This window comes from Balearica regulorum, chromosome 7 (genome assembly GCF_011004875.1).
Source record: "Balearica regulorum gibbericeps isolate bBalReg1 chromosome 7, bBalReg1.pri, whole genome shotgun sequence".
Classification (NCBI taxonomy): Eukaryota; Metazoa; Chordata; class Aves; order Gruiformes; family Gruidae; genus Balearica; species Balearica regulorum.
In genome coordinates, this window is record NC_046190.1 from 22,718,618 (window position 1) to 22,744,426 (window position 25,809).

General features: G+C 47.1%; 3 protein-coding genes across 4 annotated transcripts in view; 1 reads left to right on the forward strand and 2 right to left on the reverse strand.

Annotated features, from left to right (window-relative positions):
- Window positions 1-367: 367 nt before the first annotated feature.
- LOC104630155 (cytochrome P450 2C19) lies at window positions 368-6,625 on the reverse strand. Its single transcript, XM_010307431.2, has 9 exons — window positions 6,412-6,625; window positions 5,922-6,084; window positions 5,290-5,439; window positions 4,824-4,984; window positions 4,258-4,434; window positions 3,600-3,741; window positions 2,987-3,174; window positions 1,621-1,762; window positions 368-950 (listed from the first exon to the last, which is right to left on the reverse strand). Exons 1-9 carry the CDS (start codon window positions 6,589-6,591, stop codon window positions 769-771), a joined length of 1,485 nt encoding a protein of 494 aa, XP_010305733.1. The 5' UTR covers window positions 6,592-6,625; the 3' UTR covers window positions 368-768.
- Window positions 6,626-11,907: 5,282 nt separating this feature from the next.
- On the forward strand, window positions 11,908-22,809 carry ZP4 (zona pellucida glycoprotein 4). Of its 2 annotated transcripts, none has more exons than XM_075758491.1 (11): window positions 11,908-12,169; window positions 12,247-12,349; window positions 12,899-13,054; window positions 13,413-13,600; window positions 13,779-13,876; window positions 14,216-14,346; window positions 14,553-14,742; window positions 14,816-14,963; window positions 16,298-16,376; window positions 16,656-16,769; window positions 22,652-22,809. In XM_075758491.1, the coding sequence occupies exons 1-11, from the start codon at window positions 12,011-12,013 to the stop codon at window positions 22,669-22,671; spliced, it is 1,386 nt and encodes a 461-aa protein (XP_075614606.1). In that variant the 5' UTR covers window positions 11,908-12,010; the 3' UTR covers window positions 22,672-22,809. The 2 variants fall into 2 exon arrangements, with proteins under 2 accessions (XP_075614606.1, XP_075614605.1); XM_075758490.1 differs by lacking the exon at window positions 22,652-22,809 and adding an exon at window positions 16,903-17,127.
- Window positions 20,604-25,809, reverse strand: part of LOC104631627 (uncharacterized) — a 31,909-nt gene continuing 26,703 nt past the window's right edge. Inside the window, exons 8-9 of the mRNA XM_075758489.1 lie at window positions 22,764-22,883; window positions 20,604-22,196 (exon numbers count right to left, since the gene is read on the reverse strand). Of these exons, the coding sequence (XP_075614604.1) occupies window positions 22,787-22,883 (97 nt within the window). The 3' untranslated portion in view covers window positions 20,604-22,196; window positions 22,764-22,786. The remainder of the gene's footprint in view (window positions 22,197-22,763; window positions 22,884-25,809) is intronic.

A 25,809-nucleotide genomic window follows, 5' to 3' on the forward strand; every position in this document is an offset into this window, starting at 1 on the left:
CAGCCTCTGAACTGTGGGGTATGGGAGCGCTCTCCTCCAGGAGGGATGCTGCAGCTGTCCTTTGGCTGTGGGTAGCAGGATTGGCAGCCCTAAGAACAGCAGATAGGGCTGCTGATAGCCCCCAGGCCACAGGACCCCCTTCACCTCCCACACCATGAGCCTTCCCAACTCGTGTAGTGCTGCAACTGGCCAGGGGCTCCTTGCAGGCAGCAGCAGTGGGTCTAGCGGCTGAAGCAGGCAGAACTCTTGCCCCAGGAGGAACAGCCCTTCTCACAGGGCACTGGCCGCAGGCGCTGTAGACGTCTGCAGTGGAGCAGCAGATGTGGGCACTGCCCCAACCCAAAGAAAATAACAGCTCAGACCCCCATAAATCGATTTTTCTTTATTGGGTCACTAACATACACACATGCAGCACTATCCATCTGCAAAGCATGCTGCTCTTAGTAGGACATGTGCTGCAGGAGAAGCAGGTCGTGGGCAGCCATGGGAACTGTGTTTTTGAGAAAATCAGCTGTTTCATGCAGCCATTGTGCTCAATGAGCCCGTGGACAGTGCAACAGGCTGCAATGTCACCCAGGGCCTCCCTGCAATGTGGTAGAGCAGTTCTGGGAAGCTTTGAAGTTGTCTATTCTGTGCATGTACCTGTCTTTGGGCTGCCTTCTTGGAGGCTTTGGAAAGGTGGGCCAATGCTCCTGCCATTGGTTTTGGTAAGGGAGATGTAACGGAGTAGCCAGGCTCAGGACACTGTAGAGAGAGAGTTTGTGCTTTTCAGCGAGGGAGAGCACGGAGCTGGTAGGCAGGAGGTACGTTGCTTATTCCACTCAGCGTTGCGGTTATGTTGAGTTCCTGGGGGTCGATGACAGGCTTCAAGGTAAAGTGCTGCAAGATGGTGGCTATGAGTAAGAATATCTCCATGCGTGCCAGGCCTTCTCCAGGGCATATTCGCTTCCCTGAAAGCAAAACCAGCAAATAGCACTCAACAGGTGTTGCCAGAGTTTGCACTAAGCAGATGTGTTGCGCAGCTTTAGCAGGCACAGCCGCAGCAGTGAGATGACTGTCAGGGTTACTAAGGACATTTGCAAGAGAAGAGTTTGTTGGAGAAAGCCCCTTGGTAGTTTGGTTGGGTGTGTGAAGGAAGAACAGGAGTAGGTCAAGTCTTAAACGTGGAGGGGGTATCACAGGAGGCAAGATGAGAGAGACCATGGTGATATAAGGCACGTGTGAGAAAACAGAGGGCTGGGGCTATTGGTAGGTGAGTTGGTTGCATGTACCCTGAGCTGTACTTAAGAGGTACTGGGGAAAAGTGGAGCTACCACAGAAAGACAGGTTGATTAAGTATAAGGAAGGTGACAGGTATCTTAGAAAGTGTCAATGGATCTGATTCACATCATTACATCGGCAACTCTTAGGAGGTTTGGGGACCCACCAGGCCCAAATGAGATGGGAGATGCAGCTGGGAAAGGGAGCAGCAGGGAAGAGTTCTCCAGAGGATAGTGAGCCCCACAGAAGCACTTGTGGACCATGCTGGCAAGAGGGAGTGTGTGTTATAGGGAAAGGCAGGGTGGTCTCCAGAGGAGGAGGTGGACAGAGAGAGGAAGAGAAAGAAAGCCTGTGCTTTACCTGCTGAGAAGGGTATGAAGAACTCACTCTTCCTAAAGGTGCCATTCTCATTCAAGAAATGTCCAGGATTGAACTCATTTGGGTTTGGAAACTCTTTACTGTCATGGAGGACAGAGCTGAGGATGGGAAAGATTGTGGTGCCCTGAGGTAACACAAGAAGAGTAGAACATGAAGGGGAGGTTAAGTTAGATCACTTAAATCCAACTGCCTGCCAAGTTAAGACTGAGCTTCCCAGCTCAGCCCTACCGGTGCCTTTGGTTTCCCTTTGGGGACCCTTCCTTTGGGAAGGCAGCTTTAGTAAGACCCTGCTAGATGTCACACCAGGGACAGTTGTTGGCTGCTCTTCCTGAATGCTCCCTCTCACTTTCAGACCATTTATCCTCACCTTACTCTGGTGATCTGGGAACACCCCACATAATTCTTCCTCTTTCTTAGTATTTCACAATAATGAATTTGTAGCTGCATTATGTTCCTACTTTTCTGCGAGCCCCCAAAGGCAAAAGCACACAAGGTTGTGGAAATGAAACTCTTTTCCCCTCTCCTGACAAATTTCTCCTGCCATGATCCTCCTCCTTCCCTCTTCCTGGCCAGCCATTGATGGGGAGGGAGAATATAAATATTCCAGCAATGATGACACAAGAGCCCTCAGCTGGAAGCTGAGCAGTTCCCCAGATCCTGCCTTTTGATTTTACACAGACAGCTGAAAATCAAAATGCCAACAGCTTGTGTGCTGCTGTTCCCCTGCTGTACAGGTCACCCGTAAGATAGGATGTAACATCAGCATTGCTGCAGTGGGTCAGGCCAGGTCATGGGTTGCTCTAGCCCATCAGCCTGCCTCTGGCAGTGGCCAGCAGCAACTGCCTCAAGAAGTGCATAAGAACAAGGCAAATGGGTTATGCTTGTTCCTGTGAAAGCAAACATAACCTCCAGCACTTTGTGGCTCAGGGGCTTTCTGTGCCCAATAACTACCAACTGACTTTGCTTCCAATCATGTGCACAGGCTCTCCTGGATGGTGTTAGGCAGTTCCGTGGCTTTGCTGCCTTTTGTGTGAGGAGTCACTACTCTGTTTTTTTTATGAACCCACTGTGTTTCTGCAGATAGGTAAAGTTGCAGAGCAAGGGAGCAAAGGTGTGGGGCAGAGCTACTTCCAGTCTTGGCCCATGGAGAGGCAACAAGGTGATATCCATTTGGGACAACAAAGGGATTGCAAGTGAACTACAGGAGCCTGATGATAACACCTTCATGAAGGGCTGGGTGACAGCAAGGTCAGGCCACAGCTTTTCTAGCTTCTGGCTTGTAACTAACACCCTAAGAGCAAATGTGCTGCCACCTTGTTGTTGAACTTGAGGGAGTTTGCCCACTAACCTTGGGAATGACGTATCCTCTGAAGCGGGTGTGTTTGGTCACAGTGTGAGGGAGAGCCAGGGGGACGAGGGAGATGAAGCGCTGGATTTCATGGACCACCGCATCCGTGTAGGGCATCTGGGTCCGGTCAGCCACACAAGGTCTTCGTGATCGTCCTACTACCCGGTCAATCTCTTCCTGAACTTTCTCTGCCGTGAGAGGCACAAACCATAAAATTGGTAAATAAAACCAAGCCTACCTAAACAGGTTTCCCTAAGCTGTCCACAAATCACAAATGACAGGAGAATTAAAGTTGGTGTTAGTAGTGACTAGAACACAGGTCCACTGCAGCCCGTGCAAAGAATGTCCTCTTAGTGACTTGACTAAATAGGAGTACTAGGAGATAAAGACGTGGACATGGTCAAGTCCCTGGCTGTGAGGAGAGTGCAGCTGATGATGATGCAGTGAGGCTGAGGGATCTCTAATGGCCACCCTGGGGAATGACAGTGTAAGGACTTTGCCCATTTGGGTAAAATATGAGAGAGAGAGGAGAAATGTTGGGAGAAGAGTGTGGTGGTAGACACGCACCCAGGCCAGGGGAATAGCTAGACAGGAAGAGGTCACAGACTGGTACCTTGTATCTTCGGGTATTTGAGAAGAAGCAGAAGCCCATATCTTATAGTGGTGCTAGTTGTCTCTGTTCCAGCAATGAACAAGTCAAAGGTGCTGGTTATCAGGTTCTTCATGTGGAAACTGGAATTGGGATGCTCTTTCTCCTAGAGAAAAGGCTGGCCTGTTTCTCTGGCTGAGCTGAGAAAAGTGGCCCTTTCTTGTGTCATCCCAGGCCTTCCTTTTCATCTAGAGCTGTTGCATTTCTCTGCTAAGGTGCAGCAGCCATCTGGGACATTGCAATGCTATCTTTGTGCACTAAGCTCAACCCCAAAGCAACCTTCTTTCAAGCTGTGCACGGAATGGTATGTAGCTGCCTGTTTGCCCTTGCTGTGCCAACTGCTTGCCAGAAAAAGAACTACAAGACCAGACTGCAAATGTATCTGTGTGAGCAGATGAAGGTCTTGCTGTCCAAGCAGTTGCAGGTAGTGGCTGGTGAGCATGCAGACCCAGAGCTATAAGCTTTAGCACAGGCAATATCTGAGGTATCATTGGTGTCTTCCCACTGCACAGCCCAGCTGCCTGGGAAGGGGTCATCCCAATGTCTGTGTTACTTCGGAGAGGGAAGGGGCTCGGTGTAGGTGTGTTTGGGTATGAGCTGGGGCTGTATGCTGTCTCCTTACCTCCTGCATTTTGCTGAGGAAACAGTCAATGAAATCTTGAGGGGAGTTGGGATCTAGGGAGGCTTGGTGCATCTTCACCTCCTCTGACACAAAGGCTTTTAGAGCATCAAATTCTGCGAAAATGTTGTTGTGTGGGCCAGGCAAGTAATCCAGGACCTTTGAAAACATCTGGTAGAGCTGGAAGGAAAGAAACAGGAAGGTCCCTTGCATGACCATTGCCCATCCTTTGATATTAGCAAAAAGCCTAGGAAGGCCACAACCCTCTCAACTGAACCAAGCAGAAAGACTATGAGGCTGAGCAGTCTGACAGGGTGGTAAGGGCTTGCTTAGTAGCAGTATGAACCTTAGAGGTGGAGAAGGGTATTCAGGACTAGGGGGAAGCTGCACTTAGCTGGCAAAGCCAACTCCATTGGTGAGGGTGCTTCTTGCTCTTGAATGAATTCCCTCCTGTGCAGCAGAGCATTGATGGTGTCCTAGTCAGAAGACTGAAATGGGACTTCATTGCAAGAGAGACCTCCTGCTACCCTGGGAGGATGTTGCCACTGTGAAATGGCTACTGAATGTACCTGTCCCCAGTGGGAGTTCATCATCTCAAAGATGTTGTTCATGTTGTTCATCAGGGACAGGAACTTCTTGTCTTTATAGTCATATCGTTTCCCAAAGACAATGCAGCATATGACATTGGAGACAGCACAGCTCAGCATGAAGGTTGGGTCAAAAGGTGTTCCTGTGATTTCAGAAAAGTTACAAACCATAAAACCAAACCAAACCTAACTATGGCTACTTATGGCTACTGTGGGTAACCTGACCTCTGGTTGTTAGTGGAAACACCAGATCACAGTCTCTGAATGACACAGAAGGGTCCTCCAAAATGAACAGTGTGCGATCAAGGAATTATTTATTGCTTTGTAAAGAGGGGTAGCTGGTCCATGGACCAAACACATGGGAACTTCAATTCTATGCTAAAGACATGGTCTCCCTTAATACAGTCCTCTTTTTGCAAACATAAGCTATATTAAAAATGGACCATACTCTTTGTTTTGTTGATCTCTTCCAGCAAGTGTTCAGTTTCATCCTGGATCCTCTCTTCAATGCTCCTCTTCCCCATTCCAAAGTTGCGCAGAGTGCTGAGAGCAAACCGCCGGACTTGTAACCACTCCTCATTGTTGCTAAAAACAATCCCTGCAGAGGAAGAAGGAAGAGGGAAGACTTGGCTTGGGTGTGCTGGGTGATGATGAACAGAGGCTCACAGTGACAGTGAACCCTCTTCCCTGGGAGAGCACTGACACGGTAGTGTCACAGAGTACTGTGGTTTGGAAGCAATCTCTGGAGGTTCTGTAGTCCAAATGCCTGCTTTTGGCCTTCTCCACCACATACCCAATCTCCTTGTGAGCAATTCATCACTCATATCTGCACATAATTTCCCTTGCTGCAGCTGGTGGCTGTTGCTCTTGCTCTTTCACTGCCCATCACTCAGATCAATCCGGCTCCATTTCTCTGCTACTCTCTTTGTGTGGTGGAAGCCCACTCTGTCTTCCCTTATCCAGGTGGGACCCACTGACTCACCAGTCTTCCCTCATGCATGGTACGCTCCATCTCTAATCTACCAAACGCACCCTCAGCCCTTCCCTTCTCCTCAGAAGGAGCTCAGTCAGCAAACATACCTAATCCATTGTTAGCCCTGTCTCCTATTGCCATGTGTCCTCTGGCAGCAAACTCATCTGCACGATCAACCAAGGCTTCTTTCACCACATCATGTCCATGCAGCACCACCACTGGGTCAGAGCCCAGGTGCACTGTGAACACTGGTCCATACTCTTCACTGAGCTGTCAACATATAAGAAAGAACATGGCCATAGAGCAGATAGGGAGAAGTTGAAAAGTGTCCTTGCTGCTTCATCCCACTGCAGGCAGTGCAGCCTCAGCAACCAGCAATGTCCAGATTTGGTCCTCTCATGATAAATGTGGGTGTGGAGAGGGTTCCCAGCTATCAGGACCTGAACAACAATGGCAACAGCAGTGAGGGGGAGCAGCTGAGATCTCCATGACTTTTCTGCTCCTCTGGGATTGCTGCTCATCAAGCTATAGCCACAGGTTGTCCCACACACATTTCTCACCAACAGAAGAAAGTGAGAGAGAAGAAAGTGACCTTACCTTTTTGAGGGTTTTGGACAAGTTCTTTGGTTTCACCTGCAGCAGATTACCTAGGATGGGAAGGGGAGCTGGTCCTGGCGGCATCTTCCCCGTTCCAGACCTCATTTTCCATGCTGTGAAGGAGAGTAGGCAAGCAATGCAAACCAGGAGGACAACAGTGGCTGCTCCCAGGAGCTCCATTTGCTTCTGCAGCTCCCGAGGGAGTGACTCTGGTTGCCAGAGCCTGAGTTTATATACTGAACAGCTATGTTAGCTATGTTATGTCAATAGCAGATTTTGGATCATGTGGCTGAGTTAGTCAATGTTACTCGTCAATCATTTGCTAGACTGCCCTGTGTTAAGAAACCAGGACTTCTCTAATTGGTCATTGAAGACACGCATTGTCTCAGACAACTGAAGAGGCCAACAGAGGTTAAGAAATTTATAATGTGCTCATAAAATTTGTTTTGTTTATCCTAAAGATCATTGTTAAAGAGATCACACTAGGGGCACACTCTTCTACTAAGGTGCTCCCAGAAATTCACTATCACAAGGGCATCTTACCAGTACTTCAATGGCATTTGGGTTTTTTTATTCTTCAGTATTAATTGTACAAGCTTTCAGTGGAGTGAGCCACTTTCACCGCTGGTTCCTGAAGTCTTCCTGACATTATCAGTGGAGTTCACACTGATAATGTGATGTGCCAAAGAACATGCTGACGTGTTCTCAGTGCACAGCAATTGCCTCAGTCTCTCTCCCTAGGCATGTCTGGCCTCACAAGAGAGGAAAGTGTAAAATACTTCTTTAGCAAGGGCAGAAAGGTCTCTAGTGTGTCTCATCACAATATATAAGAAAGGACTTGCTGGGAGAGATAAGATAAAGACATAAGAAAAAGGGATTAGACCTTGGGAGTCTGATCTCTTCAAAGTCTCCTAGAGGAGAGAAAGAGTGAGACAAGTAGGTAGAGAACAGAGAAATCAAGAACTTGAGACTATCTCTGTGGAATGGCTTCCCAAGCTGAAACAGAGCTGCACTTGTGAGGGGCTGGGTATAGGTTAGTGGAATCTGGCAAGTAGTCCTTGCAATGACCAAAGAAGCCCACCCAACCTACTACTGGAAGGTGGCATGCACAAGTTCCTGGTTTGTTGATGTCTGACTCCACTATGAGGAATTGCTCCTCTGGAAAGGCTAAAGGTGCAGGGCATGTCTGGTGTGTTGCAAGGACTTCAAAAAGAGCTGGAGCCTTCCTGCCCAAGATTAGTCCAGGCAGGGGCTGCGTACCTGTGAGGTCCCAACAGCAGTGGCAGGTAGAAAGGACCCTCAGGGCTGTGGCTCAGCTTGCTCAGTCTGGCTATATCCCTTTTTCTCTCCTGAGCTGTGGCACTTTTACAGGCAGACAGATCTCATCCAACTGAGCAGAAGGTGTTTTGAGGATAGGGGATGTGAGACTTGGTGGGAATTAGCAAGGGGCCTGGGTGAACCAGGTGCTTGGTTGGAGTGTGCTGGGTTTGCTGCGCAGCAGTGTGTTATGTGAGTTTTCCCCTTCGCTCAGAGGTGCTAGTGAGGGTCTCCATCCCTTGCAAAAGTTTCTGTAGCTTCCTTTATGAGTTCTTAAGTCATCCTCTCTCTTTTGCATAGACACAATAATTTTCTAGTTCTTTTTAAATCTCATTTCACTTCTTAAAGACCCATACTTGATACTTTGGTGGAAAAACTGAATTGCCAACAAGTTTGGGCCTGTCACTGATCTGCTGGCCCAAACTCCTGCATCAGCTCAGATATTGCCAGGGCAGTTCATGGAAGTTCATGTAGCTCTAGGCACTTCCAGCTGGTGAAAGTGGAGTTCATGGGAGTTTGCACTGCTACATGAGGTCTCTGTGCTGCCAGCATTTAGGACCCTACCACTTTCCCTGTAAAGTTCCCTCATTCCTGGACACAAGGGTTCACTTCTCAGCTCTGCCTCACAGTTTGTGACATACTTTGGGCAAAAGCCCTGGAATTAGGAATACTTTCAATATTTCTCATTTTTACCAGGATAAAATAATTATATTCCAAATATACCCACCACCCTGGCAGACATGCTGGGGATTTACAAGGGAGGAAAATTAGTAAGACTAGTCACTCAGACCTTTCCCTCTGGGAAACCACAGTCCTTTTCATGTCACAGTAGCGTCCAAGAGTTTTCTGTGTACTCACTTTGGTTTTCAGACCCTAAGAGTAGGCAGGGCTGGTCTGTCCTCTCCATCCATGTGAAAATCCAGGAGGGCCAGGCTGAAATCCCCTCCTCTGCATCTTCCCCAGGAACTTTGGTTTTAAGTTCATTGGATGTATGTATTAGGGATATTCAAATAAAAGGCACCAGTGTTGTAGCTTTGCCTCTTTTTTTTCTAAAATAAAACACAAGCTTGAAGAAAATCTGTCATCATTCTGTAGAAACTCCTACAGGCTTGCCACATGCGCCTTCTCTTTTTGGACCTCTGTTCAGAAGGTGGCACTGCTAAATGCCTCTCCTGCCTACTGTGCAGCCAGCACCCCTCATCCCTGGGATACTTGGTGCAGATATCCCTGCTGTCTGCAAATGCTGTCCAGCTTCTGTGGAGGAGTGTTTTGACTGAGTCACTCCTCCATGCACTGCCATTTTGTACCACATACGGTGCACGGTACAGGCCAGACACACAGCAACCTTGTCAGAGGCAGGCCCACAATGTGCAGGGCATTTTGTGCTCTTTTTCCTGGCACTTCTTGGTGGTGGTGCTTAATACGTCCTTTTCTTCCCACAGGTCTCTAGAGAACTTTCTACAGCCAGGGCAACCCCTACACTGCTGCTATGTCTGCCCCAGTCTCCCAGTCTCAGAATTGTTAGGAGGAGAGGATTTTCCTGATGGATGTCACAGGAAGATGTTTGCTTGCTGGGGTCATGATCAGCTTCAGGCTAGTGGCCTACAGAGACATTTGCTTCACCCACCTTCATCCTCTGCATGTACTGTTTGTGGTGATCTTGGGTGCTAGCTAAATTGGTGCTTACAGCTGAGTCATTGTGATGTGTGAGAACTGTTGAATGGATGAGGAAGAGATTTGTGAAGAAGAGAGACCTGCCCGTTTCCTCTCAGACAGGCTGCTTTGCCTCCAACAACTTCTTTCAAACAAAGCACTTAATTTCCTTTAATTTGAGGCTCATTTCACTTGCCTCCCATCTCCGCATCATCCAACATGGCTGTCAAGTGTATGTGTGCGTACCTTGAAACTGCTTTCAGCATGGATATTGCTTCATGGATCTACAGCATTCCCAGTGTTGTTTCACATAGAGTTATTCTTCAAGTACCTGTAGACATTTTTCCTGTCAGCATAAACAAAGTATTGGTGGGTTAAAGTGTAATGAAAACTATCTCTCTATAGCTCCAAAGTACTTTGATATTTTGTTATTGTTTACCCAATTATCAGCAGGTAACTCAGTCAAATGAACCATTCAGTAGTCACACAGTGGTTGTGAGATTTGGGCAAGCTGTCTTGGCACAATGCCCAGCATCTACAGAGATAAAGCCTCCCTCCCTGCCAAAGTCCAAATGTTACTCCCAGGTGCCTCTCTACTGTGGCTGCCTGGTGCCCAGGCGGGCGCTGGAACAAGCACATTTGGTTCACGCGTGCTGCTCAAACAGCAGCCACGCAGGCAGCCTGTCGAGATCCATTTGCTTCCTCTTTGCAGTGCAGAGCAGGTGAAAAGGTCTTGTACTTTGTGGAACAGCCCTCCTGGCTGGTGCATGAAATAAGCACCGTGCAGGGTAGGCACAGTGATGTCCTTCACCCAGCTGGGGTCATGACATCCTATACAGCTGTAGAGGAAAGACAGGTTGTGGGCTAAAGTGGGAAACCAGAGAAAATGCTTCCCTTGGACTTCGCTACTGCCCATGTCTGGCTGGAGAGGTGAGCGCACTGCCTGCTGTGCAGACGTCCAGGAGCTGGAGGGTCTGCTGAGAGCAGAAGTGTGGATGGTCACCAATGGAAGTGTATTACTAAGGGTCAAGACTAGAAATGCTACTCATCTAACCCACACATCATGCTGGGATGTGTGTGATGATCTAGTCCAAAGAAACAAATTACAAAAGAACATGATGGCACAGGCTATGCCAGTCCTCCCACTGCAAAAAGACATAAAAAGGCACGCACCAACTACAGGTGCATCACTTCTGCAACAGTGTAAAGACATTCATACTGCCACTGCATGAATGCAGAAACATTTGCATGGAAAGATAGACAATAAGACTTCTACTCAGTGTGGGTGCTGTAGCCTGATGTGTGCCTAGGGAGAAGGCTCTACATGAGATGTTGCAGTTACAGGCAGGCAATGGGTGCTGGCAGGCAGAGGCAGCCTCTAGGATCACAGAAGCTCCTGTGTTTCAGGTCCATCTTAGGGGCCTACCTGTCAGCTTTTGGAGTGGGGGTCCCACAGAGCGTATGGTCCTGCCACCTAGCAGCCAGGGCTTGAATAGTCCTGCAGCTATCGCCACACAACCACAGTGCAAACAGGTCTGTAGTCCACAGACAGGAATGCTTCAGGGGAATCACCTCCTTTTAAGTGTGCAAAGCCTCCTGAACTCCATAGTTTTCCACAGGTTTCATGTGAAGGGTTATTTCTACACTTACATATCAACACCTTGTGTCTGGCATTTGAAGCAGTGGCACCTTTAAAAAAGCAAAAGAGCATTGCAACTCAGCTTCTTGCACTTGTGCCAGGTAATGAGCAATTAGAGCAGCAGTAGGGTACATGGGGAAAAGCAGGTGGATCTTCTGGATGGGCCAACGGTGGGAAGAACTCCGGGTGAGAAAAAAGATTTTGAAGACCCTCCTGGGGCTCTACAGTAAATTGCACAGATGAGGTCCTCTCAGCTTAGTGATACGAATACAGACCCATCTCTTGACATAAACTCAGCTCCTGCCCTGTGGTTTTCTTCAAAGGGTGCAAGCAAAATGTGATGGGTTCAGAGCCAGGTGACAGTAATGGAAGATGTTAAACTGCTAGGCTAGGTCCACCTGGACACTACAGGAATTTCTGATCCCAGCTGGCTCCACAATTTAAAAGGGCTAGGCTAAGAGCAGCTACTTTATGCTCCTTAGCAAGAGAGCAGGATGGGTGTTGCAGGGCAGTCCAGGACTGCATTTGGAGCTATGCTCTTCTGGGGGTTTCTTGGTTCCCTTGCTTTGGTTGTGGGGGCTCAGGGTAATGATTTTTCCTATCCCATGCTGCTGGCTTGTGGTCAAGAAAGCCTGCAGCTCACCTTGCCTGCAGACTGGGAAGGGAATGCTTCCTTTGTGCTGACTACTTGGGGTAGGTGAGGGTGGTGTCAAGAGGCTTTCTTACTGCTGTATCTTTGCATAGTGCTGAGGTATGCCTGGAATGAGGAGAAAGGGGCAGATTTTAGTGTGAAGTGTTGTCTAATAGTTTCAGTGCACGTTGTGCAACCAGGGAGCTGTTTATAATGACCCAGCAGTCAAGGGTTTCAGTGGAGTGCTGTGCCTGGATCTAGATATTCTTGGCTGCTGGGTTCCCTCACACACCCCTGCTGATCCAGCCCCTAATACTGGCTAGGGCCTTGTTTTGTAGTGGACCCATCTTCAGTATGGGATGCTGAAACCCCTGCTGCTGTCTCCTCTTTCCCTAGATACTGAGGGGAAGGCACATGCTCTGCAGAATGACTCTGACTGTGGGCTCTGGGTATCTGGAGCTCCAGATGGCTCCAGGAAAGTATCAGTCTCCTATACTGGCTGTTATGTCTTTGAATGGGTGAGTGGCCTTAGGGCTTCTGCTGGGACTGTGGCTATTGCTGGTCTGGCTGCCCTGACTGGTGTGGCTTCCCCCAGGATGGCAATTACCTCATGCTGGTTGGGCTTGAAGGAACAGATGCTGCTGGACAAAAGGTTATTCATAAAGAGAAGCTACTCAGGTGCCCTGTGGACTTTCCAGGTAAGACTGACAGCTCCTTGGGAAACCCTGCTTGTATCTTGTGACTAGGAGTGCCCTTCCTTTTGAATGGCTGTTTCTAGTCAGTCTGCAGGCTGGGAAAGGGGAGTTTCTGCTGTGCAGAAGATTCCCTGGAGAAGGGTTTGGACACAGGAGCCACAGGGGACTTATGCCTCCTTTGCAGGGTCAGCAGGTGAATGTTCCTTGTGTCTCCTAGCCATATTCTGACCCGCAAGTTCAGAGATTGATCCAGAGACTACGTACAATCATTTTCCTAACTACCAGGGCTGATCCTGAACACTTTATCTTGACAGATCCCATGCACTGCAGTCTCCTGTACATGGCTTCAGGTGAAGTGTCTGTTCCATGGAAATGCAGGTCCTTTCTGAGCAGGCTTCCGTGTCAGCTCGAGGACATGTGTTTAACCCTCACCTGAGTCCAACCTTCTTTGATTTGAATGTAGAGTCACCAGGACACATTCCACCAGTGTCCTCTGTGTCTTTGCCAGTCTGCTTTTGTGCTTTAGCTGCAAACTCCTGCTGTTTCTTCCAGCCCTGGATGCTCCAAGCAGTAGTGTCTGTTCTGCTGTCCTCAGCCAAGACCGGCTGCCATGTGCCTCCTTGCCTATCAGTCAGGGAGACTGTGAATTGCGAGGCTGCTGCTACGACCCTAGGGACAGAGTGAAGCCTTGTTACTTTGGCAACACAGGTAAGCATGAGCAGTTGTCCTCCCCTCATCCTGGAGGAGCTGTAGACTAGGATTCCTCACTTCCTGGCAGAGCAGGACTGATGTGTACCAGTCCTGCAGGTGGCTTTGGCCTGTATTTTTGGCTGTCAAGAATACTCTGTCCCATTGAAGTGTCCAGTCCTTTTATGTGTATTGCAACAGACTTGAGTTTATGGCCAGAATCGGTGTTGCTTTTGTCTTGCTGTGCTTAGCATTTGCATTGCGGGTTACAGGCAGGAGAACTTGCAGGACTTGCTGGTCTCGTCATTGCTGTGATGTTAGAGCCTCCTTTCCAACCCTTTTCTCCTGAGCTCAAGACTGATTACATCTTTTCCTCCAGTGACAGCTCACTGCACATCAGAAGGCCAGTTTTCCATTGCTATCTCTCGAGATGTGACCCTGCCACCTGTTATCCTGGACTCTGTGCAACTGGCCAGTGGACATGGTACTGGTTGTGTCCCTGTTGTGAAAAACAATGCCTTTGTTGTGTACCAGTTCCCGCTTTCTGCCTGTGGCACCACTTTTCAGGTAAGAGCTGCAGCTGTCACTAGGCTGCAATAGCAGGAACTTGCAGACCTGGAACAACCTGACATGGCTTTGGCTACTTGATGGGCACCCTATGGGCTTCCAGAGGCCAAAGGCCTCCAGCCTGGCATTAATCCAGCTTGACTTTACTGCAGCCACAGCACATGGTCTGTCATTCTAGGTGACTGGAGACCAGGCCATATATGAGAATGAGTTGGTGGCTTCAAGGGATGTGAAGACTGGGAGCCTTGGTTCTGTCACTAGGGATAGCACTTTCAGGTAATACCCTGGGTCTGGTACTGCTGGGTGTCACTGCATTCAATGTCACTAGAGAAATTCCTGCTTGTCACAAGCTCTGAATTCACAACAGGGCACTGGAGTAGGCTAAGGACTGGTATGTCTTTAGTTAGTGGGAATAAAGCTGGTGCTGATCAGTGATATTCTGCAGACTCAAGTCTGAACTCTGAAGAGAATTTCAAGTATTTGTTAAAAAGAAGTGTTGGAGGAAAGATTGACGATATGACTAATTAAAGCAGATATTACTTTGTCATCTTGGAGAAAGGAGATATCAGAGTAACCTTACTTATTGGCCTTATTTGGGGTTTTCCTGTCCCCCAGGTTACATGTTCGCTGTAGTTACTCCATGACTGGGAGCTTTATCCCCTTGAGTGTTCAGGTCTTCACATTGCCACCTCTCCCTGCTGTGTCCCAGCCAGGTCCTCTGTCCTTGGAGCTGCGTGTTGCCTCAGGTATGAGAGGTTTGCAGGATTTGCTCAAGCCTCTTCGTGCAGGTCTCTGGTCTCTGCTGAGTAATAAAGGAGTATTGATGGGTGAACCCTGGCACTCCTCCTTCCCTGCCATGGTGGGAACTTACTGACATGGCTATAGAGGAGACTCTCAGCTTCTTTCTGTTTGTTCCTGCTCTAAAATAGCTCTTGGGTTTCTTCTGTCCCAGATAGAAGCTATACTTCCTACTATACTGACAGTGACTATCCTGTGGTGAAGACTCTGAGAGATCCTGTTTATGCAGAAGTAAAGATCCTTCAGAGAACAGATCCAGAGTTGGTTTTGATCCTTCACCACTGCTGGGCCACACCAAGTGTTAACCCCCAGCAAAAGCTGCAGTGGCCTGTCTTGGTGGATGGGTAAGTGACTTGTAAATATCTTTGTCTGGGGAATGACTTGTACTTTTTTTCACTGCTGGTCTCTCCTTCTTAGGTGCCCTTATGCAGGAGACAACTATCAGACACAGTTGGTACCTTTGAGTCTTGGCTCAGGACTGCTGTTCCCCTCTCATTACCAGCGTTTCACCCTCTACACCTTCACCTTTGTGGACTCCACTTCCCAAGAGATGCTCTCTGGGCTGGTAAGACTCTGGTTGCCTAGCTTCCTATTGAGGACAAGTAACACATGTGAGCAATAAGAACCACTTCATACCTATGAGACTTGCAGGAGGCAAAGGCTAGGAAAAATTCCCTCCTGAAACAGGAGGGGAGAGGTTGATGCAAGAAACTCTTTATTCCCTGAGACAAATGTGGTAGAGGTAAGGTTCATCACTGGAGGGATGTGATAAAAAATGAGACTATTGAAAAGGTGAGTTTACTTAAGTAAGTGCTAGCTTGCTGCCTAAACTGCTCTGAGCTAGCTTAGGTTGTGTGTTCTAACTATACTAATCCATATTTTCTAAACTAAATTTCTTGGCCAAAATGACTTGGAAATAGCTTTTGGTACCTGGGAGGCATGTAGGCTCTGCATCTTGTGAAGTTTGCCATGTCTTGTGCTGTTTGCTCAGTGCTCCTGGGATTAATTAATACTCAAAACCAATCCCAGCTGTACCTAGGCAGTGGTCAGTGTGGTGGTGCTTGGATGGCTGTGTCCTGGGTGTCAGGGAGAAGTGCTGTAATGCCAGATCTGACAGAGTTTGAAGGTATATAGTAAAGATATCAAAGCTGCTTTCAGCAGGCAGCAGAGGGCTCCAGGGCTACAGCCTGTATCTGAAACAAGCCAAAGCAATCTTTCTGCCTCCTCCCTCCTGTGACCAGGTGTGCTCAGTATGGCTGGGATAGCTAATTTGGCTCATAGCAGCCCATATGGTGCTGCGTTTCTGGATTTGTAGCTAAAACAGTGTTTACAACACACAAATGTTCTAGCTATTTGCTGAATAGTGCTTGCACAGCATCAAGGCTTTTTCTCTTTGCTCTGCTGTTTCTCAACCCCGAGTGAGTTGGCATGGGGTAGGCTAGAAGCTGGGAGGCGGCACAGCTGGGACAGCTGACCCAAATTGGCTAAAGGGATATTGTATTCTGTATGATGTCATGCTCAGCAATAAATACTGGGGGATTTTGTCTTCCAGTACAGCTGATGCTCAGGGAGTGGATGGGCATCAGTTTGCTTGTGGGAGTGGGATGGGTGATTTGCCTTAGCATAACTTCTGCTTTGGTTTTGTTCTTCCCTCCTGCCTCCCTCACACTGCCCCACACCCCCCCCCCTTCACTTATCAAACTGTCTTTATGTCTCCAGCAATGGGTTTTTTCTTATTTCTGCTCCTATTCTCTCCCACCTGGCTGGAGCAGGGTAGGGGGAATGAGGAAGTGGCTGTGTGAGTGCTTAGCTGCTGGCCAGGGTCAATGCACCACACCAGGAGATTGCCTCTCTGCAGAAACAGCCTGAGCGATTCCAGGCTGTGTCCTTTCTTTCTAGGTGTACCTCCACTGCAGTGCCTCAGTGTGCCACCGGTCTGTACAGGAATCCTGTGCCACCACTTGTGCTGCTCAAGCCAGTAAGTGTCCCAGCTTTCCTGCTTCCCTATCCAAAGGGCAAGATGGGTCTATTCTCTAAGCTGGGAGGTAAGGGGACATGTAAGCTATGGACTAGTTCCCTCAAGCCATTCCTTATGCCAAAAAGGCAGAGGTCTTCATAGGCTCTTAATTATGTGTTGACCCATGTGGAGGGCTTGGCCTTCAGAGCTTCTCATGTGTTGAGAAGCTGACCAGGACAAAGTTTACTGACCTTCAGGGCTATACATCTTCTCACCTAAAATCTTCGTATTGCTCTGTAGGGGGTAAAAGGAGTGCTGAGCATCTTCAGGACAGTGCCTCCCATGTCTCCAGCAAAGGCCCTGTGATTTTCCTCCAGGACAAGTTAAGATGGGACACAGCAATGGATGGCACTGGTAAGTGTGTCAGCCTGGCATAGCTAGGCTGGGGAAGGGGGCTGTTCTAAGTCTTACCTGTAGAAAGACTGAGCCCCTAAGACATCCCTGTTCCTCACTGAAGGAGGGTTAACTGGGGCCTCTCCCCCCACAGGAGCAGCTGTGCATGCTGCAGCCCCCTGGGCTCTGGGGTTTGCTGCGGTGGCAACTGGGGCAGCTCTGTGCATGGTGCTTGTGGCTGCTGTGCTGTGGCAAAGGAAGGGGCCTGTAACACACAAAATCAATGCATTGTAATAAAGTGGCTGTCAAACCTGCTTGTTCTGTGGAAGTTCTTCTCCCCGGCCCAGAGCACAAGGGGTTGAACAGGAGTGTGTCTTAGGGACCCTGGCTATAAGCCTTTGTTTGCAAGACAAATTATCGTGATGGCCATGAGAGCTTTCCAAATGCTGTTTCTCTGAATCCATCTCACTTTCTGGCTATTATTCTGCTCTGGGATTAGTGTTAACTGTCTGCTGCTGTCAAGAGGGAGCCCTTGTCATGGCCTGGGCTGCTGGGAAGCTGCAGACTGAGACAGGACTGATGCTAGTTGGTGTCTGCATTTCTGTCAGCAGCTAAGGTGGCCTTCAAAAGTACTTATCTTGTCTCCTCTCAAACACTGAGGAGTGCAGCAAAACTAATTAAAAGCAAATCCTGCAGCCACTTCTCCTTTGGAGATGCAGAGCTGGTATTTGACTGTGCAGAAGGCTGGCTGTGCTTGTGTAGCAGGACTCTGAGGCAGGGGTGGCAAAGCACAACCCAAATGGGACTTCCTAATGATGCTATACATGAACCTACCTCTTGCTCTGGAAACTAAAAAAAGGCAGGTGGGACTTTTTTTTTCTGGAGAATAAGAACAGGGAAACTTCATTCTAACTGAAAAAATCAAAGAGCCTAGATAGTTTGAACTTCAGGAAAAAAAAAATCAAACTTGATTTAAAGATCAATCCTAAACCTTCATATGAAAGCAGACAGTTAGGGGCCTTAAGATCTCAGATCAAAGCTAATATGACATCACTGTTAGCATAACAGTGCCACTGATGTAGTTTTCTGAGATAAGAAATAAAACTTCCTGTTTTGAGCATCAGGAGGAGTTCAGTGTGGTGTGGTCAGTAACAGCAGCTGAGCAGGATCATTCTCAGCTTCCTGAGGTCCTGGTCAAAAACAGTCCAACAAACCTTTCCTGATGATGGAAGGGGAAAGGGGTTCTAGCACTGCTTCCTGCCCAGGCTGGGAGAGCTCTGGTGCTTGCACTCACACTGAAATCCCCTTATGGCTGATAGGGTAGTCCTTGAGCAAGGATGCTTGAGGGGAAGGAAAAAAAAAAAACCAAACCATTTTTTTAAAAAATTCTCCCTGTTAAGACTGAGGAGTAGTCTTAACCATAGTGCTTAGGGGCCTTTAAAGAGAAAGAGCAGCTCTTGTATACATGGAAGCAAAGAACTGAACAGTAGCTTGCTTGAGGTAGCAGATATTGTTCTATTTAAATGGCGTCTACCAATACTATGTGTCATTGGAAGGTGTTAACAACTGATAAGAACTGCTTTTTAACTTCTTTCTTACCCCAACAAGGAATTTTAGGAATTACTTTAAATGTTTCTGTTTTTTCTAGCAGAACTGCTCTTCCCTGCTACTTTCAGGATAACCAGTGCTTTTAGTCTTGCCTGCTTTCAAAATCTAATTGGAGCAAGAGAAGATAAGACCCTTCCAAGTTGTATGGTGGGAGGGTGGAGAGGATCATAGGCTTGTGAAATCATCAGCTGGGGATAAGTCAAACAGCCTGCTCCTTTAGGAGTGCATCTAGAAACTAAATGGCCTTGATACAGGTGGAGCTCTGTCTGGGAAAGCAGAGTGTAAACTCATAGTGGGCCTTATGACAAGTCTTTAGCAGCTGTCTGTAATGTTAATTAAGTGGGCAATTAGAGGACTAATATAGACTATACCTTTTCAGTACACTAGGCAGGGTGCTTTGGCACTGCTCTCAACTGTGTGTGCTAGCCAAGATCTAAACACCTTCTTGGCTGCAGCTGGAGTCTTCCCATGCCTCAGTAAGGCAGACAAAAATATTTGCTTAGAGAGTTTAGGTGCCTGTGTGGAGGCTGAAGGGGCTAGGAGAGGAGAGTCCCTGCCCAGCTGCTCCCTGCTGCCCTCCGTGGGGTTGCTGAACAACCCCAAAGTGGCAGGGAGCTTGGGGCATGTAGTCTGTGGGATCAGGTAGATTCCTCTGCAGGGACCATCCCTTCTGGTGCAGAGCTGGATCCTGCTGTGATGGACCTGGTGCTTAGCACAGGATGCACACAGTGGTAAGTGGAGAGTGGGTGAGCAGAGAAGTGAACTTAATTCCCTTTATCCACTCTGGAAAGTCTTGGGTGCTTAAGGCTTGCTATTTGGTCCCTAGCATGAGGGGGAGGGCATGAGCAGCAGTGGGATTGAGTTGTCCACGTGAGGCACTGGCACAGGGTGAAAGCTAGGCAACGTGGAGACTTGTTCCTCTGTGCATTGTCTCCTTCTCCACTGGGGTGTTAGAGGCTTTCATTGCTGCTTTGTTCTGCAACTTTTCCTTCCTGCAAAAATGTATTTTTCTCCCTCCACCTTCACAGGTGGATTTCTGGCTTCCCCCCCCAGGCCTTTACTCTCCTTAGCTGGGTCTCACTAACTCTTCTCCCTGAGTTCCTGTCTTTGACTTAGTGCATGTGATTTCTTGTGTCAGCACCTTCTTTAGCTTCACTTCTGCCCAGTTATAGAGCTGAAGTAAAAGTGGTGTGTGATGCTGTAGACATTGGTTTAGACCCCTGTGGGTGAAGGAAAGCTGCTCTGTCCAGGAGGGTGCAGTGGGCTGTGAAAGAAGGAGGCTGAGGAAAAGCAGTCCTGAGGCCAGCCAGCACCCATTAGTTGAGGCTGTTGTGCAGTGCTGTTAATAAACCCAAATTTTCAAAAAGAAACCCTGAAGTTGAGCATTGGCATGCTTTGTCCCTTGTGCGTGCTGCCCTGCTGTGTTGCCAGCTCTACAGCTTTGGAAGCGAAGCCCAGGAACAGCACCTAATACAGGGCTGCTCAAAAGGAACATCCATGCTCAGCTGTATCTGAACTTTCCAAAGGCTCTCCTTGCCCTCTGGATCTTTGAGAACAGCACCAGCCTCAAAAGAGCAAACTTGCTGCTTTGCCAGAGCTAAAGAAGGTCTCTGAAAACATGGAGGTAACAATTCCTGTCTTGATCAGCTATGCTCACCTAAAACCTTAAATGTGTGGCAGTTGCTATACTACAGCCCAGGTGATCATTAATAAAATATCTGAAAACAATCATATCATAATAATGATGTCTTTTATTAAATTTCTCATGCTTGTATCCTGGAGTGAAGAACTATACAGTATGTTACATGTTATAAATATATTTATTTCTGAAAATACATGACTATATTTCATATAATGCTGTAATAAGAGTGCTAGTTCATTTTAGTAAAAAAAAAAAAAAACACAACAAAAAACCTATAATGTGAACATAGGTAGTGGTGGAGAATACCAGTTCATGATGTCATGTTTTAAAACACTTTACATCCAGTTCTGCATGGATTCACATTCCTTACAGTCTCTGTAAAGCTGGAGGGATAATGGAGGGTGTAAGTTAATGCAGGATTTTAGCCCCCTGTATTTATGGAGATATACAGACTATTCACAGAATAATCAAGTTATAAATATTTCCAGCTTTGGATAAAGCTAGCGAGATATACAGTGAATAACCAAGTCCTGCAGCAGCAGCTACAACTGAAACATTAAACACATCTACTTTAGGGTGCTAACTTTGAGTCAGCACAGACCATATTTTTTTATTGGTGTGTTTTCTGTTGTTTATTGGGGGTGTTTTTGGAGATGCTAAGTAACAACAGTACTTGGAGAACCAGACCTGTGCTGCTGCCTTCACTCACCCCTGCACACTACAGCTGCCCTGGGAGAGCATGGCTGAGGTGCTTTGAATCTCAGAGGAGATCCTGCTCTGGTTTTGGAGACTCCAAGGGCTCCAGGTGAGCACAGGGGAAACATCTGTTACTGAAAGGTGAAGCCTGCTGAAGCTGACCTATTCCTGCCAGCTTCTCAAATCTCAGTTCCCAGGCAAGTTTGGGCTGGGGAGGCATTTTTAAACAGCAAGTGCTTGACTTGCAATTATACTGTAATCTAGGGGGTAGAATAACCTTTAACAAGGGACAAAGTCGGTTTATTTAAATCTTTATTTAATGTGCGTTAATTATTGTGCTAGTACCAGTAAGAGCTGGTGGGTCAAGACTACTGCAACCATGGGACCTTCAGAACCATGAGCTGGCTGTCACCAGAGTGGACATGCGGCAATAAGACAGCCACCAAATATGGCCATAGTGTTATGAAGAAGTTAATGTGACCCAAAAGAACAGCCTTAGGGGAAAAAGAAGCAGCTCGTAAAGGATGTATCTTTGAGCAACACTTCCTTGCAGCTCTGCTCTCCTCTGTGCCTTTTTCCAGCAGAGAGCACAGGCTGAGCCATACAGCAGCATGGCTACCCTACCAGCACAGCTAGGGGATGTAACTTGAAAGTAGGAGCTCAAGCATAGTTTCCCCCAAAAAAAGATTGATAACACAGCCTGCCAGAGAGCTGGGCTGCCTGGTGAAGCTGAGGTGTTGCCTTGGATGTACCTTCCAGTCTCTCGAAAGGCTGATTCCTGCAGTGTCCCTCGCTCTGGCCTCTGCAATGAGCCTGTACAATGCCAGCTTCTGCGCAGGGCAGCACTGAAGTCGACGGATCTCTGCAGAAGGAGTGGGCCCACAGGATTAGAACCTGGTAGTGGATTCAGGAATGGCCTCATAGGAAGTCTAGGCTTTGCAGATGGGTTTTCCTGTTAGATTCCAGTAAAACGGCACAGCTGGCCAGATCCTGCTCTGGAGGGAGGAGCTGTGTTGGGGACAAGCAGAGCCCTCTCCCCTGGGGAAGTTGTCCTTCTAATGGCCCCACTTCTGCATTGGGCAAGGAGTCCCTGGCACTCTTCTCAATGCTGCTGTGTTCCATAATGTTTATTTCAGCTGGAGAAGGTCCCCAGAAAGCAATTATAACTTAAAAGCATCAATGTTTCAGGCAATTCTTTCTAACACAGAAAGAAGGAAGAATTTCCAAATCTTACTTAAAAGTCTTTGTTGGTTATGTCGCCAAGATGCTGACTGCATTTTTCATACGTGGCTTGATTTTTGTAAGTGTACTTCACATTCAGATTCAGGAGCGAAGCTGTACATAGCTGAGCACGCATCTGTCCACAGACCCTTCTCAACCTCCCCCTTCTCTCTTTCCCTTCCAACACCCAAATTGGAGTTGGTCTGACAACTGTAGGATGTACAAAGTAACTCTGGGGTTCTTGGGTTTTGTCTGTCCGGTGGTGTTCCCGCTTTGCCTTTCTGAAACAAAAACATGCAGTGAACATGAGAGATTAGAAAAGGGTTCTCTGACTTTAACCTGTGGGCTGAGTTGGGAAGGTGGAAGATGAAGCTGAGCCTGGTTCTCTTTTAGTCTTGATTGTGGATAGATTGTCTCTGTCTCACAAGATATGTGGCTGGCTTATTTGTGAGTCTTTTGACTGACTGGAGATAAATGAATTTGCTGCTGTACATTTTACAAACAGGCTGCATGATGCAGCCTATATGACTATAGATGCCTTAAATTGTGTTAATGTTTTGTTTGGGTGGTGTGTGTGTGTGGGGGGGGGGTTCTTGGTTTTTTGTTTTGGTTTTTTTTGTTGTGGTTTTTTTTAAGTGGGGGGACTATTAAAATAAAAATATATGACCCAGTCCTCGGCTGGTGTAAATCCATACAATTTGAACTTCAAAAATCTAACCTGATCCTGTCTTTGCAGGTTGGAGCACGTCTGGATGAAGGAACAGGATTGCCTCACTTCTGTGCTGAGAGGAGACAAAAAACCCCCCAACCAACCCACAAAGCAAGACATGCTGCTTGACTTATTTTACCTTGTTCCATTTGACTTGGGTTATCAGAAAGGCCATATGTTTTCATTCTTGGTATTTTGCCCCAGAACGATCATGGAATTCCTCTCAGTTTTCCTCAGCTCTGAAGACATAATATCTGGCCTTAACAAATGGAAAAATACAATTAAAGTTGACAGTGATCAGAATGCATGGCTGTGTTTCTAGCATTAATATGCTGTGCGGATGTACCCAACACTCATGCTGTACCCAAAGCAGCTTCCCCCTCTCCACTTTGAAATTCCAAAACAGAAGCTATCCAAATATTTGTGACAGTAACCAAAAAAAGGGAGCTATAAAATACATCACTTGTCATGGAGTCACAATGTAACAGATTGAACACAAACATTTTGTTGAGAGCAACCAGTACTTTCTGCTAGCTAGAAGCGAGGGTGAGAGACTGGTGGGTGAATGTCACAGGGAAGTTAAAAATTCTGGCCTGAAGTTGTAAGCAGGAAATGAGATGTTTTGAAGAACAACATGAAGCTAGCTGCCGTGGACTGTTCATTATTTATTATATCCAATTGAAATAAGTGTAATGTATCCTGTTTGGTTGTAATGGCTTAGTTAGCTTAGGCCTCCAGGACTTATGAAAGACAAACTTTTTTAAATGCTTTTTGAAAACAGCTGCTGTTTAAGATAGAAAAGCTGTGGGTTTTGGGGTGTTTTGTTAATGCAATATTTCTAAGCTATATACAGAAAATGAATAGCTATTAGCTATCTGGATCTTGAAAAAAAAACCCCAACTTTACCTCAAAGCCCTGACTGATGCAGACTTTTTTGCCAGCTTCTACTTTGTTTTCTTTTTAATCTAATGTTGTATGACTTTTGTTTTGTTGACCTCTTAAGTTTTTTACAATGGAATGGCCAAACTTCTGCCTTGATGTTATTCTTTAATTCTTTTGCTGCTTCTCAACACTGAGCAGAGAGATCTCCCTTGGTAGTAATTTCCCATGTGAAAAGCAGCGTTCAGAGCTGGGTCTAAGGCTCTAGGGCCCTCTTCAGCCTTTGCTATACAGTACGGAAGAAGAGTTTTTTGTAACGTTGGAACAGCATCGTCCTTCCTAACTTACTTCACCCTAACTGCAACATAGTCATCATCCAGCAGCAAGTTTTTGGTGGCTGTCAAACTGAAACTAGCATCCTTACCATGAAAGATATCATAATCTGAGGTTAGCTCATTCCCACGCAGTTGCATTAAAGCTGCAACTCCCATAGATACACAGGTGGGTGTGTCTGCACTGGAATGCCAGGTTGGGATTGCCCAAAGCTTCCCAAATTAGTTCCTGCCCTAGAAGGGGGTTGGGGATAGCATCAGAAAAGCTCCTGAGCACAATTGCTTTCATTGAGATGGCTGTCTCTGTGTTTCTGCCAAGGCTGGAACAACTGCTGGACCAGCCTGCATCCCAGCAGCAGCCACTGGAAGCAGCAGGAGACTGTACATCTTGTCTGTTTGTCCTCAAAGGGAGCTGGAGAAAATAAGGAAAAACTCAGTGAAGGTTCTATAGGCTCCTACTTGACCCTGGATTTGAGGGGGATTGTTTGTAACACTATTCTAGCCAGAGACAACTTCACACAGATTTTATACTGTCAGATGGAGTGGCAATGTACAGGCAATAAATGGATCAAGGTAAGCTCCTGCAGAACTTGCAGCCCAGACTTCACAGGTCAGGCTGGATTCTCTCCTTACCATTCAAAGTAGCAGCAGACTGCAATTGTTTAACAAGGGCAAGTATTTGACTATATGATGCTCCACTATCATTTGAGAACAGTTTTCTGTCACTAAAACAGGTCACAGTGGAAAGACAAAAAGCCCCTCAAGTAGGGGTCACTTGAGCTGGAAGCAGGTTCCTTGGGATCATTCTGCAATGATATGGGAAAGAAATCTACTCTTCTGCCATAGGTTAGATCCAAGTCCACGTGCTGCTTAAGTTCATAACACCATGATCAAGTCATTTATCAGCCTGTTCTGGCCATTTGCACAAAATAGATGTTGCTTTGCGGGAGTAAAAGTACTAGCAGGAAAAAGAAAATGAAATTAAAACCTGAGCCCATTTAGAACAATGTATGACAAACCACTGAGTCTTGTGCCAGTACGTTTACCTTGGCAGGCTTCCCTCTCTCCTGCTGGAAGACCCAAGTTCTCTCTCTACTATGAGAATTATTTGGAGATGTTAAAAAAAAAAAAAAGAAAAGAAAAACAAAACAACTGCCCTGGAGCAGATCATTCATCATAACAGAGTAGGAGCATGAAAGGGGATTTGCTTTGACCTAGTAACAAAAACAAAGAGAGTTCTCTAATTGCCCAAATGACTCAAGTGAGACTGGGTGTCGAAAGCAACAAATCTATTTCTTTCAGAGCTACATGGTGATACAGGGCACCAGTCTCCAACCTGTTCCAGTTCAAGACCTTGGGAGTGTCTCTGAGCCCAAGGAAGCCCGGGTAAGCAAAAGCCATCCAATTCTATATGCCTGCATGTACAAACAGGACCAGGAGCCAGGACAAACATGTTTCATAAATTATAACAAAGACAGTGGCTTTAAATGCTGAGAGTATGAGGGCTTCAATGTTTGCTTTGCCATGAGCTGCAGACAAGCGAGACTTTCTTGCTTTACCGTTTCGGTACTGCTGTAGGAAGGAGCTGGCTTTCTGTCCAGCAGCACTTGCCGGGCTGTCATTGATCCACTCAGCCGAACTTTTTATCTCAAAGGAGCCTGAGGGCAACTGTGTATCCAAAATGCCCTAGGAGCAAGGTGCCCAGCTTTTCCAGGCAACAGTGAGAAGCCCGGTGTCAGTGCATTGCTATCGCAGGGTGTGGGGTAAAAAGAGCAAGAGCAAATACAGATAGGGCTGGGAAATAGGAGCTAGGAAGCAGGAGAAGAGGAAATAGAGGGACATAAGGGGCATAAGTAAGGACAAGGGGTTTATGTAGATATATGGGAGAAGAAAGTTAGTGAAAGAAAAGAGAAGGCCGCAGCCTGGAAAAAATCAGTCTACAAGATCACTGGGGCTGCCCAGTTACAGCCAGGT